This window comes from Oryx dammah, unplaced genomic scaffold, assembly GCF_014754425.2.
Source record: "Oryx dammah isolate SB20612 unplaced genomic scaffold, SCBI_Odam_1.1 HiC_scaffold_2, whole genome shotgun sequence".
Taxonomy (NCBI): Eukaryota; Metazoa; Chordata; class Mammalia; order Artiodactyla; family Bovidae; genus Oryx; species Oryx dammah.
Window position 1 is genome coordinate 87,602,138 of NW_024070186.1, and position 20,019 is coordinate 87,622,156.

Consider the following 20,019-nt stretch of genomic DNA (forward strand, 5'->3'; position numbering starts at 1 on the left):
AGTGAAAGTGAAGTCGCTCAGTCGTGTCCGACCCTCAGCGACCCCATGGACTGCAGCCTACCAGGCTCCTCCGCCCATGGGATTTTCCAAGGTGATCTTCAATTGTCTGTCTGTGCTGCTCCTTGGGGGACATGGGCAGTGATGGCTGGTTGATGAGTGGTGGACTGTGCAGCCACACGGGGGACTTCCGCCCTGTCTGGGGCTCAGGACCACAATAGTCTCAACAGATAAAGGAAAAGGGGTGCCAAGGAGGAAGCGACAAATGCCACAAACGTGTGCTCCTATCGTTGGTGCCAGGTCAGGGAATAGAAATGCAAATACAATTCAAAAAAGTGGAGTAAGAATGAAGGAAGACTATTGCCGCAATGGAAATGAACACATTTCCTGTCAGCTTGATCTTGGACCACATATCCATAAAACGCCCTTCCCTCTGGACTCTTATAAGCACCCTTTACATACCCTCGGAACAGCATTTATTACAGTGTTGTGACTGATTTGTTTATACTTAAGCAAATATTTATTGTGCTTCTACTATGTGCTGAATATTTGCAAAGTGCTGGAGAAATGAAAACAGATAACATACGGTTCCCTGCCCACCAAAATCTAAGCTACAATGGGCATTCTTCTAGACAGGAGGGTACCACAGGGAAGATGAGAAAAAAGAGCAGGCAGCTCTACAGTGGGGTAGGGAAGGAAGGGAATGGCTCAATGGAAGAGGCAATGCTTGAACTGAGTAATGAGAAATAGAAAAGGTTTCACTGGATACACCATTGGGAGGATGATCCAGGCAGGAGGAGCACAGTGAGTAAAAGATCGACTTGAGAAACCGCCTGGGGCAGCCTGGGAAGCTGAAAGCCACCTGGTGTAGGGAGAACAGTCTATAAAGGGGGGAGACGGGGAATAAGCAAGTAACTGTGTGTTATGTGAGTTGGGGGGAGTAGGAACTAAGGGAAGAAGAAATAGGACGTGAAATGGACAGCCCTGGAGAAGGATGCAGAGATCAGATTACAAGGAGTCTTATGTGTAGCGAAAAATCCAAACCACTATGTTGAACACCTGAAATTAATACAAGACTGTAAATCAACTATACTTCAATTTTAAAAAAGAGTACAAACTTCCATGACCAATGAGAGGAGAATTTTATGCAGGGAAGTAACGTGATTGGATTAAGTTTAAGAAAGATTTGTCTTAATACTCCTAAGAGCTCTTCATGACTTGGGAAAATGTATCTGATGTCAGTAAAGGAAAACAGGACTTACGATTTATATACTCTATGATTAACTACATTATTTTTAAAATATCTGAATTTCAACAATGACTATGTTTAGATGATGATATTATGAGATATAACTGTGCTTAAAATCTTGTCATTTTTCCAATTTTTCTTGAATGAGCATATAATGCTTTTGTTAATCAGAAAAGAACTATTGAAAGTTTTTTTAAAAGGAAAAATGAAAGAAAAGTTAAGACTCCCCCCATCAGTCATGCAAAGAGACGTCAGACTGAAATTAAGGAGGAAATGATTGCAACACCCCAGGTGGGAGAGGATTTCTGAGCATCAGCTCTAGACTGTGAACTCCATTAAGGAAGGTTCTATGCTGGCAGGACGGGCACAGAGTAGGACTGCAAGAATTTACTGAATGAAACTCTTGGGTAGAGGTCAAAGTTCATCTGATAAAACAACAGACAAGGGTGCTGATCCAGCATCACCCACCACAACCACCCTTTTAGCTGTCCTACCCTTTTATACAAATAAGTATGAAATACCTTGGCAAAAAATATTACGATCTTAGTCACTCCCAGGCAAACTGGAGGCAGGGGTAGGGAAGACATTTTAAAGTAGGAAAACTGAAGTCTGGATTTTCCAGGCAAATGACATTACACGTTTGAGACTTCAGATTAAATTTTTTTTTGGTGGAAATCTAAACTATTCTATTTTAACAAGCTCAGGAATCTTTTCCACAGAAGGATGCCAGAGGAACTCAGTTCTTGAAAGCACACATTTTCATAATGGATATGATGAGGCCATTATTTCCTCCCATCTGGACTGTTAACTCTACTGTACCTTTGACAAAGTAAGCTGATTTATCTAAACGAGAGCAAAGCATACACACAAATGCAGCCTGGCCCTCGCTACATTCTGTGACCCACGGACTGACCTAGGGAGGTGAATACTATCAAAGTAAAAGAACCAGAGGGCAGGAAGTCTTGCTGAAGCAGACAGGGCCAACTCTCAGGGTGTCAGGCCACCAGGTAGACCAAACAAGAGCTCAAGCCTGGCCAGCCTCCTCCCTAAAGATGGAGGATTTTCAGTCAGGGGTCCGCCAGTGCCACCGGGAGCCCAGTGAACTACTGTGATGCGCCACCTGAGGATAGGGGTTCAGCGAGGAGGCTTTCCTTCCTGAGGCCTAGTCCCTGGTGGCTCAGAAGGTAAAGAATCTGCCTGCAATGCGGGAGGCCCAGGTTCTGTCCCTGGGTGAGGAAGATCCCCTGGAGAAGGGAGTGGCAACCCACTTCAGTATTCTTGCCTGGGAAATCCTATGGACAGAGGAGCCTGGTAGGGTACAGTCCATGGAGTAGCAAACAGTCAGACACGACTGAGTGACTAACACTTCACTCTTTCATCTAAGGTAGGTGGTAGAATCCTGGGCTGTTTACAAACACAGTAGATTCCCACAAAGCCAGGAAGCCCTTGCTCCTCAAACTTGAGGCATGCTAAGTCGCTTCACTATGGACTGTAGTGTTAGTCGCTGAGCTGTGTCTGACTCTTTGCAACCCCCTGCCAGGTTCCTCTGTCCATGGGGCTCTCCAGGCAAGAATACTGGAGTGGGTGGCCACGCCCTCCTTCAGCGGATGTTCCCAACCCAGGAATCAAGCCCGAGTCTCCTGCACTGCAGCTGGATTCTTTATTGTCTGAGCTGCCAGGGAAGACCTTCAAACTTGAGGAATAAGACCGAATCACACAGACTGCTAAGCTACTACCCTGCACGCAACATTCACCCAACCAGCGATCTACTAATTGACAAATACCGTGTCCCTGTGTTCCGGGTGAAGATAAAGTCTGACTGACTCCCTTTCCCTGCCCTTCACAATGCAAATAAGGTGGTTAAGAGCTAACATTTGTGGGACGCACAACTAATCAGTTTACAAAGCACATTCATACCTTACTCAGCCCTCAGTGTAACTCTCTTGAGATTAGATTCAGGTAGACAGAATCATCACTGTTGATAGGCAAGATAAAAGAGAGGCCTCCAAGTAGACTAAATAACTTGCCCAAAGCTACACAAGAAGTAGCAGAGGCAAGATTAACATTACGTCTTCTGATTCCTTATGTACTTAGTACCACCACAGCCAGTCCCTACGTCTAGGAAAAACTTTATTAAAAATCACACAGAAAAACAAGGGAGTCCTTAGTCCTGGCTTAAAGACCATACCTTAATACAAAACCCAGAAAAAGTATTTGAAACATGTGTACGGATTAATGTTGATGTATGGCAAAACCAATACAATACTGTAAAGTAAAAAATAATACAATAAAATTTAAAAAATTTATTTGAGCTCTGTTTGGGGGGAGGTGTGTGGGCACGCTATCCTGATAAACAAAATCACTGATTAAAGACCAAATTGGGCAGGCGAGACCTCAGAAGCATCCATTAATGTCCAGAGGGACTCACCAAAGGAGTTTTCAGGGTTTTATCTGTACCGCAGGTGGATGGAACCCCTGTCCTAGTTCCCTAACGGCACCTGTCCAGCAGCAGAGATCACAACTTCTGGAGGCTGTAGCCCTGAACAGTCACAGACACGTGACCATAACACACCAAGGGCAGCTTTCAGACTCAGCGACATGAGGGATCTCACGGCTTTTGGGTGGAGCTTGGGGCCAAATGACTTCTAACTACAGCATCTAGTACCATCTCTTGAGCAACCCAAAAAGAACGCAGAAAGAATCTAAGCTCTGGATAGAAAAGTCCAAGCATGCCAGATGCTCCTGTAATATTTCCAGTTCTGTACATTTGGAAGGACCTTATTAGTTCTTCTTATACTGAATGAATTTCCACTCACAGGTTCTGCCCTCTGGAGCAACCAAGAGTGAGACCAGTTCTTCCTTCCCACAGCAGCACTCAATTACTAAAAGACAGCTCTCGTGTGCCTTCTCTCTCCTAACTTCTCCCCATACTTAACCTTCTGCAACTGTCCTTCAAATGACATGGACTGCACGGTATTGGTACTTCCTCCAGGGCCCTTCCACTGAGTTCAAGAACATTTTAGAATGCTGCATTCAGAACCTGATGCATGACTCACATACAACTCATGACAGGTGTGGTCTGAAGAGCTTTGAGTACAATGGGGCTATTACACCCCTGGATTTGTACGTTGTACTTTCATTAACCCAGTCTATGACCACACTGGTTATTTTGGCAACTGACATACTATTGTACTGACAGTCAAATAAAAACTCCAGAACATTTTTTTTTTTTACAGGCTCTAGATCTTATCCTCCTCTAAGCTAGACAGCTCATGAGCAACAGGCACACCAGTGTTGGAGGTGAAGATGCAACTCCATATTCTCAAATAGGGCTGAAGAAGCAACCACCTACAGGTGCTCTGTTGCTACCCCATGGTGGGTACACAGGATAGGAAGAAAGAGAAAGTAGAGGAAAGGAGAAAGGATGGAATTTTGGTTAGAAGATTCTGAGAAATCAAGCCACTGCTCTTGCCTTCCTTTCTGTGACATAGGGTTGGTTTTATATGTTTGGATAAAGAAATTGCTGTAATTCTGGGTTTACTGCAGGTCCCTAAGAAGTAGCTATTGGTAGAAGAAGTTAAAGTCCTTATTATGGTAAAGTCACCACTGAAAGGCCATTCATTCAACTGCCATTTTTAGACAGTTTGTTATAGGGCTGAACAACTCTAGCATTATCCTACACTTCCCCTCTACTCTGGGACATTTGCTCTAATGGGACTTCTCAATATCTGTACTCACAGGGAAAACACGTGACCCATGGACCACACAACCTAGAGGCCTGTAGAGGCTCACCGACAGTAGCAGTAGGTGAAGAGGAGCAGTAAGAAAATGGTAATCCAAAGTGTGAAAAATACAGACTTTGGAAACAAGTGTTTACTGATGTAAGTATAAAAGACTAGGATCCACTAACACAAGGAGGAAAAAACAATGTCCCAAATGACTAATAATCTAGTTGTGGAGCTAAGCTGCAAATGAAAAGATGAAGATACTTTAACAAGTAACATAACGGGATTATTAAGAGCTGTCCCAGGGAGCATGTGGTTTACACAGAAATTGCTCTGGGTCTGCAAGAAGAAACCTGGCCTGGGCTGGCCAGGGAGGCCCTTGTGGAGAGATAAGATTTGAGGGGGACCTCGAGGGGCTGCTATACTTTAGATAAGCAAAAATAAAGAAAACATTCCAGAGAAGTTGGGGTGGTATGAACAGAAACTTGCGGGGAGGGAAGCCAAATGCATGTTTAGGGACAGTGAAGAGAACAGTTTGGATGGAGCCAAGTTCATTGACCAGAATAACACATGGATGTTGGAAAGGGAGGTTGAAGAACAGGCCACAGGACATTAGACTATTTGGTAAGTTTGGGCTTCATCTGTGGGCCAGGGATTTCCAAACTTTGATTATATACTTCAGTTAGTGAACACGATTACAGTCATGCACTCCCAAAACAAGTAACGTATTTATAAATTATGTTTCTGTACTCCTGTATTACCCTTAAGTACATAAAAAAACATACACAAAACCATTTTAAAAGGATGAGTTAAAGAGATTTTAATATTTTCTTCCAGTACCTCAAAAAACCATCCTGTATACCTGGAGGCACCCCCACATTAGAGACCACTGCCGTGAGGGGAGAGGGAGGCAGGGAGCCCTCACCAAGCAGAGAGACAATGGGTGGGGGGGGCAGCTGGTGAGGCTGGGGGCAGATGGCGGGGAGGGGGATTAAGAAGGCTTCTCTGGGCATGAGGTCAGGCCCATGCTCAGGCGGTAGAAGAAAAAATGCGAAAAAAGGGGTAAAAGAGAAAAGGCAAAAAAGGGGATGATTTTTTTAAGGAAAAAAAAATTTAATGGTTATTTGGAGAATGAAGAGGGTCTATGGATTAGTGTGGAGAGGAGAGGAGGTGAGGAGTGGTCAGGGAGACGGGCTTTGAGAAGTCAGTGCCCGTGCCCACGAGAGCTCTCAACTCCCCTTGGCTCCCTGCCCCCACCACAGCATTGACAGAGATGGCAGGAGAAGGGACAACCCTTAGCAGTTTGATACTAGCACTAAAAACACCAGCTAATCTTTTTTTTTTTAATTAGTAAGGAACATTAGAAAGAAAAGAAGGTATTATATGTTAAATTTCAATGGTCCTCTATAAGCTGGGGTATTTGAAAAGGGAGTTACTATAATCAAAATTATATTCAGGCAGCTCTCCCTAGAGAGCAGCCATCCTTTTCCAACTGGAGAAGGGCTTAAACAGTGCTGATTGACAGGACTGCTCCACAGAAGTTTGGCAGAAGCACAGACATTTATCTTAATGAGAACTGTAGGAAAAACCAAATGAATGATGTGAATGGGAGCAAAGGTAAGAAAGATGCTTCCAGTTGTCATCCTGTAGTGATACACTCAAAGGTAAAAATATGGGAGGAGAGGAATAGCCCTATTCAAATGAGTTATCCAAAAAGGGGCTCTTTCAGTGGCATTATGCCAAAACGCTGAGCTCAGACTCATAACCCTTCCCTCTAATCTGTTTTGTCTATGAGACAGTCACAGGCTAGACCAGTTTTCAGTGGTGTACATTCATGAAGGAATATGCACCATCTCCCTTAATTTCTTGTGATGAAGTATCCACATACTTTTGCCCACTCTCCTTTATCATCAGCGACCTCCTTTTGTAAGACTTTGTAAGCTAGAAGACTCTGACATCCCCCAATAAAATCACCCAGTGCTTTCCAAGACCCAATCCATGTTCTGTGTCTCAGGAGCAAAGTTAGTTTCAAGGCTACCCAGACACACACCAGTTACCAGTCGGATGCCACTTCCCTACAGGCCAGTGGGCCAGACTTACAGAAGGCTACTTTGTCCTTGATACTTTTCACCTTTCATCAATGTCACAGTCCCAAAAGGACCTGTTAATTGTGCAGGCCCATTCTCAAAAAAAGCCAAAAGGACTTTGAGGTGCAGTTTTTAAGAAATCATCACTGGCTGGAAACAATCCTACAGGAGGAATGAGGACAAGTGCAAAGAACACAGCAAACAGAAGTCAGGCCTGGGGAGCCACATGGAGGTGAAGCATGCAGAACGGCCTCCAGGACCCCCACTTACCAGCTTGCTTTTGACCAACTGTTCTATTGCACTGACAAGGTCTGCAGCAGTAGGTACTTCGGTGGAAGCCTGCCGGGCTGCTAGCAAAGAGGAGGACTGCAAGACATTGAGCAGCAAGGGAAAAGCAGATTAGCGAGGAATGAGGAATAGCAATTAGGAAGAAACACAGCAAGTACAAAGCTCAGAGCAGGCAAGGGAAGCAAAGCTCTATGTTTAGAGGGAAGAGATGACAGAGGGAGATGGGGTAGAGCGGGAGTGGGGCAGGCCTGCTGGACCCCTTGTCAGGAGCTCTGGCCAGCAGCGAAGCGGGGGCCAGATGAGGCTCTGTTTAGGCAGGCCTCCAGAGGAGCTGGGGGAGGGTCACTGGGTTCCCGGGAGGCCAACAGGGAAGGGCTGAGCCCACTGACAGCAACAGGGGAGGGGGCGGACAGGACTTTGGTCACTACAGGGCCGCCCACTGCTATTCCAGGAATTGAGGGGTCAATAAACCTAGCCTCAAGTGGGTCCAAAGAGAAACTGTCCTTGCTTTGCTGAGATGTAGATCTTTAGTACAGACAGTCACTTTGTTTCAGGCAGAAATGCTAGGGGCAGGGCACTTGGGAGACCAGAAACCGCCTCCCCACGCTCTCTCTCTGTCTCTCATACACACACACTCTCTCTCTCCTCCACAAACACAACTGTTTCTGGTAAGCCCCAGGGCTGAAACACGAAAGTAGTAAGGGCTTTAGCAGGCCTTGTGCCTCTCATGCTGGAGCAAACACGGACGCCCCTGTTCACAGTGAAAGGAGGCTCAAGCCCAGGGCCTTCCTCCTCCCTGCATATCAGCAGTGAGGACTGGTCCACGGGACTGTGTGGTCAACGTCCCTGCTCCCCGAGGGACAGTGCTTTTGCTTTCTTCCTTCTCCTACTGGAGGAGAAACTGGGAGGGAAATGGTTAACCCTACATGTATGTGTAAACTTTAAGCCACCCCGCACTTCCAAGCAGAGGGTAATGGTGTTCCCAGGGCCCAGGACAAAAGGGCATAGCGACTGTGGGAGAAGAAAGTTGAACTTTCCAGCTGGGCTCTGGATTCAAGCTTGTTCCTTAAGTTAAGAGGAAGAGTTTCAAAAAGGAAGTTTTTTGTTGTCTCATCTAAGACTGACTTGAGGTTTTTGCTTCTGAGACGGGGTAATAATATCAAATGAATGTAATTAAGAGAGCAACCTCTCCTGGAAAGCAGGAAAACAGCTTAAGATTCTTTGGAAATCCAAGTTAGCTACTTCTCAATCTAGTAATCCTACCCCTGGGAACTGATTCCAAGGAAGGAAGTCAAAAGAAAAAATGCTGTATGTACCAAATGAGCTGCAGCAGTATTACCAAGAGCAGCAAAAATTGGAAACAACCCAGGATATCCCAAAACAGCTGGTCAAGCGAACTACGATACATAAGTGTAATACTCCTCAACTATTAAATCACAGTTATGAAGGTAAAATTAATAAGATTTTAGGAAATATTAAACACTATTTATATTTAATTTTATAGGTATTAAAAATATAAAACACCAAACACATCATACGCCTATTTAGAATTATAAAAATAAAACATACATGCATATAAACAAATAGAAGGAAACAAGGAGAATTAAAGTAACTGCATAATACTAGAATGCATGAACTTTTTAAAACTCCTTTTATACTGATTTAAAACTTATTTTAATAATTCCAATTCCATTTGCTAGAAAATTCTGAAGCTCGTCCCACTCCCAAATATTCCAGGAAAACAGAAGTTCAGAAATCAAACAACAGGACTGAGGAGGTTCACTTGTCTTAAAAGGGGCTGATGCCATCTGCCGTAATCCTGTGTCTCGGGTGAGGCTGCATTCACAGTTAAAGATTATCCAGAAACAACACAACATCCTTTCCCCAAAACAAACCGTGTTTGAGGGATTTCGAGGGGGAGGGTTCGTGACCTTTCCTTGTAAGTTGGCACCTCCATGTGGAGGGCAGTGTGGGATGGTAGATACGTGACCTGAGCACCCTGCTCCCCATACACACTCTCACTGCTTCTAGAACCTTTCACAAGGGGCCTCTGGGAACACAGCAGGTTAGTTCTCATTCCCATCTCAAGGTGAAGGTATTTCTGCCTCTAGGAATCCAGGATGGGCAGCATGCCATGCTTCCTCTCCTTCTCTTTCCAACAGTCCAGGGTCAGAGCATCACCTTAGGAGGGGCTGTAACTGTGTGCTTCTCATGGGTGAGTCACCGAGGGGGGCAGTACTCACACTGCAGTCACTGGCCTGTCCATGGAAAGTGTCTCTCTAGCTTAGCACTGAGGAAGAGTGCAAGTAACGTTTGGGGACAACTGATCCAAACGCAAAGCAGAGAGAATGCAAATAAGATCTGGGATCTCACCAGGAACTCTGAAGCAACTGTACCCAGTACTTCCTGAACTGTACCCTGGGTGGCACTGTGAAGGTCAGCTTCCTGCCCGTGCAACTTGGGCGCACCACCTCTGAGGGGGCTGCTGAGTGTGGGACACAGCACAAGAGAGCCCAGGGAGACCCTGGGGGGACGGCTAAGCACCACCAACAGTACCATAAAACAGCACTGAAGTCACCACCTCCGCCTCCAGTCCTCTAGGACAGAAATGCAGAGAAGAAGCAAGAGAAACACGATGAAGTGAGAGCACTTCAGGAGGTGAGGAAGGGTGTCGACAGATTACACTACGAAAGGAGGGACCTGCCTGAGCCCCAGCTCAGTACCGGAAGCAAATCCCGCCTGAACTCTGCCCCAGAATGGCTGGGATGACCAGCTGTGCTCAGAGACACAGGGATGCACACATTCCCAACACCAGTGAGCCTCTGCATGCCACTGAGCTGGCGGGTTTTGCAAACCAAAAAACTGGGGCAACCTGGCATATTGGGTTTGTCCATCTGTGACAAAACCTCCCCTTAGCAGCATCTCCATCCCTTACGCTGTTTGCACCAGGCTTGACCGGAAGTTACTTTGATTTGGAGTTTAGAGTTAAGGATGAGGAAAACCATCAGCTAAAACATTGGTTGAACAGTTACGTACAACAGAATGATCACAACCAAGAACCATCTCAGCTTCCTCTTTGAGACAAGTAGTTTCTTTTGGGATCTGCTGTTTCCAACAAGAGAAACATTATCCTTCATCAGCAGGACCTGGTGCTAGGCAGATTCTCACTTTGAGAATTCTCGCTTTGAGAACCCACCCCTACACTGCCCAGCATAAAGTTAGTCCCCACAATCCAATACAGATGGAATCTGCATCATCTTGGAATCCTGAGGCAAAAGAGATAACAAGGGAGAGAAAGCATTACTACCTTCACCACACACACTAAACCAAATCACATTTCACACATGGCTCTTTCAAGTGAGAAAAGATCCTACCATTTCGTCCTGCGTGGGGTCGTTGTCAAAGATCTTCATAGGCGGGGGGAGGGGTGTGTGTGACTCTTCATCTGCCTCATCTTCACCCCAACCTTTCTTGCTCTTCTAGAACAAAAGAGCAGCATTAGTCACTGTTCCCTACAGTTAGAGATGTCTGCTGGTTCAGGACTTGGGATTTCTTAAAAAGCAATATATGGTACCCTCCTCTCTCAACACACTCCTATTTTTCCCTGTGTGGAATGGGCACCCTTGTTTATCTCAAAGGACAGCGAGGACCAAATGGGGGAAAACACACACACACACATGAAAGACATCTACCTTACTGATTAGCCAGGAAAAGAAAGACTCAGACAGCGGTCAGAGGGAAACCTACATTTTAAGTTTATGAACGACGATTAAACCACAATCTAAATGTCCCCAGGCTCTACTGTCATTCTCAGAGGAAGAAAAGGCAGATAGCATAAAACTAGAAAGAGCCTGGTTTCATATCAAGAAGAATTTCTTAGCCATGTCAGTGACTAGAGTAGGTTAGCTTGCCAGGGAAAAGAGTTATCTCATTCCATAACCAAATACCCTTTATATTCTGACCACAGAATCCCAGCTTTGGGAGGGATATAAGAGATCGCTGGCCAGTCCGACCATCGGGTTGACATGGGTCTCTCCGACTATTATGTGAGGTCATATGCTCTCCCAAAACTTTCCAATATGGATGTTCACTTGTTTTCATGAAGGCCCATTTCATTACCAGTTGAGCTTCATTAAAGGCTGAAACCTTGCCTACTGTAAACCTTCACCTGTTAAGTATAATACTCCCCTCTGGAGCAACCAGGAGTTGTCTACTCCCTTTTATTATATATGGCACTGCTCAACATACTCGAAAATAGTCATAATCTCAAAAGACAGTCCTCTTGTTTTCCAAGTGAAATGATCTCCATCCTTTTATTCTTATTCTAAACAGGCCTAGCAGGAACTTGCCTGGTAGTCCAGTGGCTAAGACGCCATGCTCCCAACGCAGGGGGCCAGCGTTCAGTCCATGCTCAAGGAACTAGATCCCACGTGCCACAGCTAAGTGTCTGTGGGTCACAACTAAAGATCTTGCCTGCGGCAACTAAGACCCTAAGCAACCAACCAAATATTTTAAAAATAGGTAAACAAAAGTCCTAGCAGGTTTTATGTAGTCTTTAGTAGAAACTGGGGACTTGGTGACCACTGGCTCCCTGTGGGCCTAGACCGCCATCTCCAAAGGGTGGGCGGAGGAGGAAGAGGGATAGACTGGGAGTTTGGGGTTGGCAGATGCAAACTATTACATTTAGAATGGATAAACGACAAGGTCCTACTGTACAGTGCAGGGAACTGCATTCAAACTAGGTATCTTGAAAATACCTAGGCCCAAGAAGACCAACTATGGGGAGTTAGAATCCGGCTAGTTCACAAGCCTTGCTGAAGGACACCTCTTGAGGCTCCAGGAATGAGGCACGTCAGAAGCCTCTCCTGACGGAAGGCTCCGAGGCCTCGTGTAATTACCTCATCAGCGCTGTCTCCCTGGGGGGTCGTCTCATCCCCAGGCTTGGGAGACCCCAGGTCGAAGCTCTTCCGACCATCTCGTACTTTCTTCTGCTTCTTGATGTTTCCATCTGCTTTCCCACTGTTAAGCCGGCGCACGGGACTCGTCAGCCACTTCTTCAGGGTGTTGGTGGACCGCTTGGGCCCCGGGGAGCTGTGGATGGAGTTCAGGGATGGTTGGGCCTGCAGGTTGGCCACCGACTCGGACTTGCCTCCATTTTCACTTGAGGAATGAGAGTATGCATCTGAGGAGAAAGAACAGATAGGCAGAGCTGTGTCAGGACACTTAAGGTAGGCTGCCAGCCTGGGAATAAGAGCTCGGCTTCAGGAAGGAGGACACAAGGCAGAATGTCAAGGCCAGCTGCAGATCCTGGTCAAGGAAACCCCCTTATTATCAGATGGTAGTAGCTAACACTCAATCCACAGGTACTGTGGATACAGTAGCAGTAAAAGACAAAGACCCTGGCCTTCATGGAAAAAAAAAATCAAGCCTCTAAGTGAGATTCATCAACTGATACCAATGTCATAAAGCACTGATGAGTATTCTAAAGTTGTATAAGACAGATTTTATTTCAAACCCCTTATTTAGTTACATACACAGAGAGAGAGACAGAGAGAGCGAGAAAGACAAGAGCCAAAGAGCAAGACAGGACACACAAAATAAAGATAAATGCACAAAGCAGTATATGATTAATTGCCAAAGGGCTGGCATGGACTCCAGACGATAAAGAAACAGAGTTCAGAGGAGGGTCAGATCAGTGTAGGCAACAAGACCGGTCTGAAAAGCTTTAATGGAAAAGATGTGTCTGAATAGAAGAGAAGGAATTCCAAAAGGGGGAGATGGCAGGAACAAAAGCACAGAGGCAGGAAAATGGAAAAATAAGTTAACACAGCCCTTAAATAGATCCTTTAAATGAAATACAGATTAACAGAGAAGGAAAACTGGACAGAAAGAAGAGTGAAAACATTTAATAATAAACTAGAGGAGTATGAACTTTACTATGAGACTCTACTGGGAAATGGGGTGATAAAAAGGGCTTTTGTTTTTTAATTAACTTGGTAACTGCATGTAACATAGCCCTGGGAAAAAGACTGAATCCAGAAGGCTACACTAGGACACAGCGAGGACAAAAGAAGGAATGTGAGGCATTTCAAAGCAAGATGCGATAGGGCTAGTATCTGGATAACACATCAAAGGTGAGATGTCTCTTTTGTGCTGCTGCTTCTCAATGGCAAAAGGTCTTGGGAGAACACCTGACCAGTTTCACCTCACCCTTGATGGGCCCTCTTACCCTGGTACCAGTTTACATGCTGGTATTTAAACAGAGTATTGCTGTGACTTTTCACACCCACTTGTCTCAAAGACCAAATCATCTTTTCTTACAATGACTTTATCTGAGACCCAGACTAGAGGTCTAACCTGGCCTTGGAGGCCCTACAGCCTACACCTGCCCAAGACATTCAATATAAAACCTTAAAGTGAATCAATGCTTTTGCCAATAGAGAGCTGCCTCCAGCTTCTATACTGGTGGATCTCATAGGCACCAAGCTCAGGCTCTTCACCCTGTGGGAACTTCCTTAGCTATGGTCAGAGTTCTGCGCATACTCTGGAAAACAACGGCAGAATATCTGCATGTAGAAGCATTAAAAATTGAGCTCCTAAAGCCCCTTGGTATGAAGGAACACTCAGAGGGTTGCTCAGCTCAGGGACTATGTGGGATTCGACTGGCTTGGTTGACGTCCCTTTAAGGACAAAGTCATAATCTTATCTCAGAGAATTCTGTGTTGGCTGTGGTCTTGGTTGTGTTGACATTATTTCTCAAGTGTTTGGTATGGGTCAAACTCTTGTTCTCAGAAGCCTGGGTGATAAACATCTCAGAAGCACCGGTAGTGGACCTCTTATCTGTCTGTTGATAAGCTGCAGAGGCTTTCCATTCACCATATCCATGTGATACCACAAGGCTCTGTTAAATCCAAGCCTTCAAAACTTAGATATCAGCATATGCTATGTCAGCAGAGCTAGAGGCCCAGCCACATTAATTGTGCCTGGTACTACTACGCAGACAGATGACTGAATACATTTTCTGTTCCATGGCAAACCATAGGCTGGCTTTGAGACTGAAGAACGCAAATTTTGACTGACCATTCTTCTTGCCTCTCTGTCATCTGGTTCTGCTTTGGTGCATTCTGCACAAATTAGTGGCAAGTGGACAGATTACAAAGTACAAATAAAAATCAAGAGTATTCTCACTTTTGTTTCAAGTTTATTCTGTGTAAACAATTAGGGCCATTCAACCACAACCCACATAAAAGAGAATTCAAGAATTGGAAGCCATCTCTAATTTGTCATTTACGTTAGGTTCCTGTATTGAGGCAGGGCTGCCTCTAAATCACTTTGAATGCAAAAGAATACGGCATCATTTAGTCTCAATTTTATACTTAGTTTATTGCTACTTCAAAGAATAATTGGCATGTGATGCTCATCCTATCTTTGAAAAGTGGATGCAATGAGCTGTTTGAGAATTTATTCTAGTATCTTTCCAGGCACAACAGTTAACTGACTGATTTGTAACAACTACAATAGTAATACTGTTATTTCATCAAATCTTCCCAAGCTGAGATAGGTACTATTTAGTAGGATTGTCATTTTAGGAAATACAGTGTTCCAAGAAACCAAGGGTCAGTGTTGGTAAGTGGCAGAGAAGCAAAATTTATACCTAGATCTGACTCCACTACACTATATAATCTTAGTCCAACATCTGTGTTTATACCATGTATTCTTTTAGCCTCTATATTATAAAAAGGAACATCAAGTTGCTAGTCTATGCAACATTCAGTTCAGTTCAGTCACTCAGTCATGTCCGACTCTTTGCAACCCCATGAATCGCAGCATGCCAGGCCTCCCTGTCCATCACCAACTCCCAAAGTTCAATCAGACTCACGTCCATCGAGTCAGTGATGCCATCCAGCCATCTCATCCTGGGTCGTCCCCTTCTCCTCCTGCCCCCAATCCCTCCCAGCATCACAGTCTTTTCCAATGAGTCAACTCTTCGCATGAGGTGGCCAAAGTACTGGAGTTTCAGCTTTACCATCATTCCTTCCAAAGAAATCCCAGGGCTGATCTCCTTGCAGTCCAAGGGACTCTCAAGAGTCTTCTCCAATACCACAGTTCAAATGCATCAATTCTTCAGCGCTCAGCCTTCTTCACAGTCCAACTTTCACATCCATACATGACCACAGGAAAAACCATAGCCTTGACTAGACGGACCTTGTGGGCAAAGTAATGTCTCTGCTTTTGAATATGCTATCTAGGTTGGTAATAACTTTTCTTCCAAGGAGTAAGCGCCTTATAATTTCATGGCTGCAGTCACCATCTGCAGTGATTTTGGAGCCCCCCAAAATAAAGGCTGACACTGTTTCCACTGTTTCCCCATCTATTTCCCATGAAGTGATGCGACCAGATGCCATGATCTTCATTTTCTGAATGCTGAGCTTTAAGCCAACTTTTTCACTCTCCACTTTCATCAAGAGGCTTTTTAGTTCCTCTTCACTTTCTGCCATAAGGGTGGTGTCATCTGCATATCTGAGGTGATTGATATTTCTCCCGGCAATCTTGATTCCAGCTTGTGTTTCTTCCAGTCCAGCGTTTCTCATGATGTACTCTGCATAGAAGTTAAATAAGCAGGGTGACAATATACAGCCTTGACGTACTCCTTTTCCTATTTGGAACCAGTCTGTTGTTCCATGTCCAGTTCTAACTGTTGCTTCCTGACCTAATATAAGTATACTTTTATATATAATTTATGTGTTACAACATTTCAATGATGAAGACAATCTCAGTCTCACTAATTTTACAGATAAGACAAGGAAAGCTTGTATTTGGGAAATCCATGGTCACAGATCAGTTAGTCATAAAGCTAGGACCAGAATCCAGGCACCTCCACATCTCTCCAGGGTTCTGAGCTAATGCTTCCTCTTTAGCGTTGAGGCATTAAAAACTGCCTCATAAGGTTGGGATTCTGGCTCTAAGTCACTGGGAAGACAGGTAATGTGCAGGTAATAAAGTTCTTTGGTATGTCCATCCTTTCTAGATCAGGAAAAAAAAAAAATTCTGATGTTGATTTTACTATGAGATATTTTTGAGACAGAGAAAAATATTAGGAAAAAAATTAAATGGCAACCCACTCCAGTACTCTTGCCTGGAGAATCCCATGGAGGGAGGAGCCTGGTAGGCTACAGTCCATGGGGTCGCAAAGAGTCGGACACTACTGAACGACTTCACTTTCACCTACCACCTTGGTAGGTAGACAATTTTTTTGTCTAAGTCTAGACAATTTTTTTTTTGCCATATTTGCTTGTTTTTTAAATCTTTTAATTGAACTATAATTGATTTACAAAGTTATGTTGGTTTTAGGTGTATTAAGCAAAGTGATTTTGTATTTAGCAAATTGATTCAGTTATATATAGGTGTGTGTACATATATATATGTTTTTCAGATTCTTCAATATTATAGGTTATTGTAAGATGCTGAATATAGTTACCTGTGCTATACAGCAAATCCTTCTTGTTTATCTAGTTTATATACAGTAGTGAGTGAAAGTTGCTCAATTGTGTCCAACTCTTTGCAACCCATGGACTGTACACTCCATGGTATTCTCCAGGCCAGAATGCTGGAGTGGGTAGCCTTTCCCTTTTCCAGGGGAATCTTCCCAATCAGGGATCAAACCCAGGTCTCCTGCATTGCAGGCAGATTCTTTACCAGCGGAGACACAAGGGAAGCCCAGGTAGCCCATATACAGTAGTGTATATGTTAATCCCAAACTCCCAATTTATCCTCCCCACCTTTTCCCTTTGGTAATCATAAACGTGTTTTCTATGTCTGGAGTCTGTTTCCATTTTATAAATAAGTTCATTTATATCATTTAAGATTTCATATGTAAGTGGTGAAAGTGAAAGTGAAGTCGCTCAGTTGTGTCCGACTCTTAGCGATCCCATGGACTGTAGCCTATCAGGCTCCTCCATCCATGGGATTTTCCAGGCAAGAGTGCTGGAGTGGATTGCCATTTGGTATTTGTCTTTGTCTGACTTACTTCACTTAAAATGATAATCTTGATGTCTATCCATGTTGCTGCAAATGGCATTATATCATTCTTTTTTATGGATTAGTAATATTCCATTATATGTATAATATGTGTGTGTGTGTGTGATATATATACACACACACACATACTATATCTTCTTTATTGATTCATCTGTTGATGGACATTCAGGTTGCTCCCATGTCTTAGCTATTAAAAATAGTGCTGCTATAAACATTGGGGAGCAGGCATCTTTTCAAATTAGAGTTTTCTTTGGATATTTGCCTATGAATGAGATCACTGGATCATATGATAATTCTATTTTTAGTTTTTTAAGGAATCTTCATATTGTTCTCCATAGTAGCTGCACCAATGTATATTTCCAACAACAGTGTAGAGGGTTTCTTCTCCACATCTTCTCTAGCACATGTGATTTCTAGACTCTTTGATGATCGCCATTCTGATCAGTGTGAAGTGATACCTCACTGTAGTTTTAATTTGCATTTCTCAAATAATTAGCAATATTGAACACCTCTTCATGTGGCTGGCTGTTGGCCATCTGTATGTCTTTGGAGAAATGTCTATTTAGGTCTTCTGGCCATTTTTTGATTGGGTTGTTTGTGGTTTATTAATATTAAGCTGTATGAGCTGTTTGTATATTTTGGAGATTAATCCCTTGTTGGTAGCATTATTCATAAGTATTTTCTCCCAGTTCATAGTTGTCTTTTCTGTTTATGGTTTCCTTTGTTGTGCCAAAGCTTTTAAGTTTAATTAGGTTCCATTTGTTTATTTTTGCTTTTGTTTCTGTTACTCTAGGGTAGAGAGCCAAAAAAAATATTGCTGTGATTTATGTCAAAGAGTAGTATGCACCTACATTTTCCTCTAGGAGTTTTATAGTACTGTATTTGGTCTTATGTTTAGGTCTTTCATTCATTTTGAGTTTATATTTGTATATAGACAACATTCTAATTTAATTCCCTAGCCACCTCTCTAAGCTGCCCAATTTATTCCTTAATATCTAAGAGAAGCAGACATGATACATGGTCACAGAACACATTCCAAGGCTTCACCGTTGACTAGAGCATTCTTGACACCAACATTCATCTCTTCATGATATTCTGTTCAAGCAGATTAAAAAAGAAAACTCTTTCAGTATAACTGGCACAATTTCCCTGACTTGATTATATGATTCAAGAATAATCTACTGGTGCCTACTTAATGGATGGCCACAGAGAGATGGCAGCACTGGACAGACATTTGGGCTTCTGTTTCTTCATCCATAAAATGGACAGATTAGACAGAGTGCATTCAAAGTCTTGCCCTACCACTGCATAGCTCTGTGACTCCGGGCCAATTACTTGATCTCTGTCTACCTCAGTTTTCTCATCAGTAAATGAAGATAACATTAGTATCAACCCTATAGGGTTGTTATTAGGATTAAGGAATAAATATTTGTGAAGCGCTTCTAACAAATGTTATACTTCCACTGGGAGTACCATCTAAGTTAAACAAAAAGTAATAAAACCATAACTATCTCCCCTAGTTCCATGTCTGTGCTTTTACTCTGTATCTTCCTTCACTACATTTGTATGTTCTTCTAAAGGCTAGACTAGATAACGTAAGGCCACTTTTAACCTCAAAGTGCTATGCCTCATGAAAACAAAGAAAAACTTAGGGTTACCAGTTGCTATTCTGTGCTATTCTCCCTCCCCACTTAGAATAACTTACAATCAATGCCTGAAATCTCACTGGAGAATAAGGAGTCACATCCTTGGGCTACCAGGTCATTGCTGTACAGGTTACTCCTTGGAGATGACACACGCCTCTTTATCTACAGGGTATCCCTCAGAACAGGAGCTTCTGATGGGCTTGATGACCAGGCAAATGAATGGCTGTGAATATTAGGGTCTCAGATAACATCATGGGGGTGGAATAAACTTATCAACATTATTGGTCTAAGCCTTGAGAGAAAGGTTCCATAATTCTAGGTATTCAAGAATCATGTTTCTAAGCACCACAGGAGATGAGAGCTGTCTGCTTGACATAAAGATGAAAATTGGAATAAAGCCAATGAGAGTTTACATACTTGAACACATCCTAATAAGTCCACTGTCTATGTTGTACATTCCTTTAGTTGGGTAACCTTTCATTATTAACCAAAATATAAGATATTTGTATACAACAGGGGTAGTAACTGAATATACTAGAAATTTTGTTCATTTATAAATTAAATTTTCTTCCTGAAATGTTTTGCCTCATTTTATTTCACTTTTAATGTTACACCTAAAAAATAAAAGCTTCTACTCTTTTTTTGCTCTATTGTAAATTTTGCAAAACTATTCCGAAAGAATACATTGTGTACAAGTCACCAAAGAATGCAAATTTAGGATACAGCTGCATCCACAGATCTGTCATCTGCCAGTTTTCTAATCACAAAATACTGATCTCAAAGTGAGTTGAAAGTGAAGGACCACAATTCCTAGACAAAAACAAGGCAGTTCTATTAGTTTTGTGGGTTTAATAGCCTCAAAGACCAGGAATGGTGTCCTTAGAAGGGCTAGGCTGGGACCTCAGAGTACACACATGTACAGATGGCACCCAAGGTTTTGGTGGGTTACGAGTGCCCCAGATGCATAACTCACTAACTGGGCCACCATT

At 43.4% G+C, this 20,019-nt stretch overlaps 1 protein-coding gene across 2 annotated transcripts in view; it reads right to left on the reverse strand.

Annotated features, from left to right (window-relative positions):
* Window positions 1-20,019, reverse strand: part of LOC120870563 (kalirin-like) — a 124,658-nt gene that overhangs the window by 72,311 nt on the left and 32,328 nt on the right. Inside the window, exons 2-4 of one of the 2 annotated variants that reach the window (XM_040250319.1) lie at window positions 12,245-12,528; window positions 10,721-10,825; window positions 7,329-7,424 (exon numbers count right to left, since the gene is read on the reverse strand). In XM_040250319.1, coding sequence (XP_040106253.1) covers window positions 7,329-7,424; window positions 10,721-10,825; window positions 12,245-12,528 — 485 coding nt within the window. The remainder of the gene's footprint in view (window positions 1-7,328; window positions 7,425-10,720; window positions 10,826-12,244; window positions 12,529-20,019) is intronic. The other variant, XM_040250326.1, reaches the window with a different exon arrangement.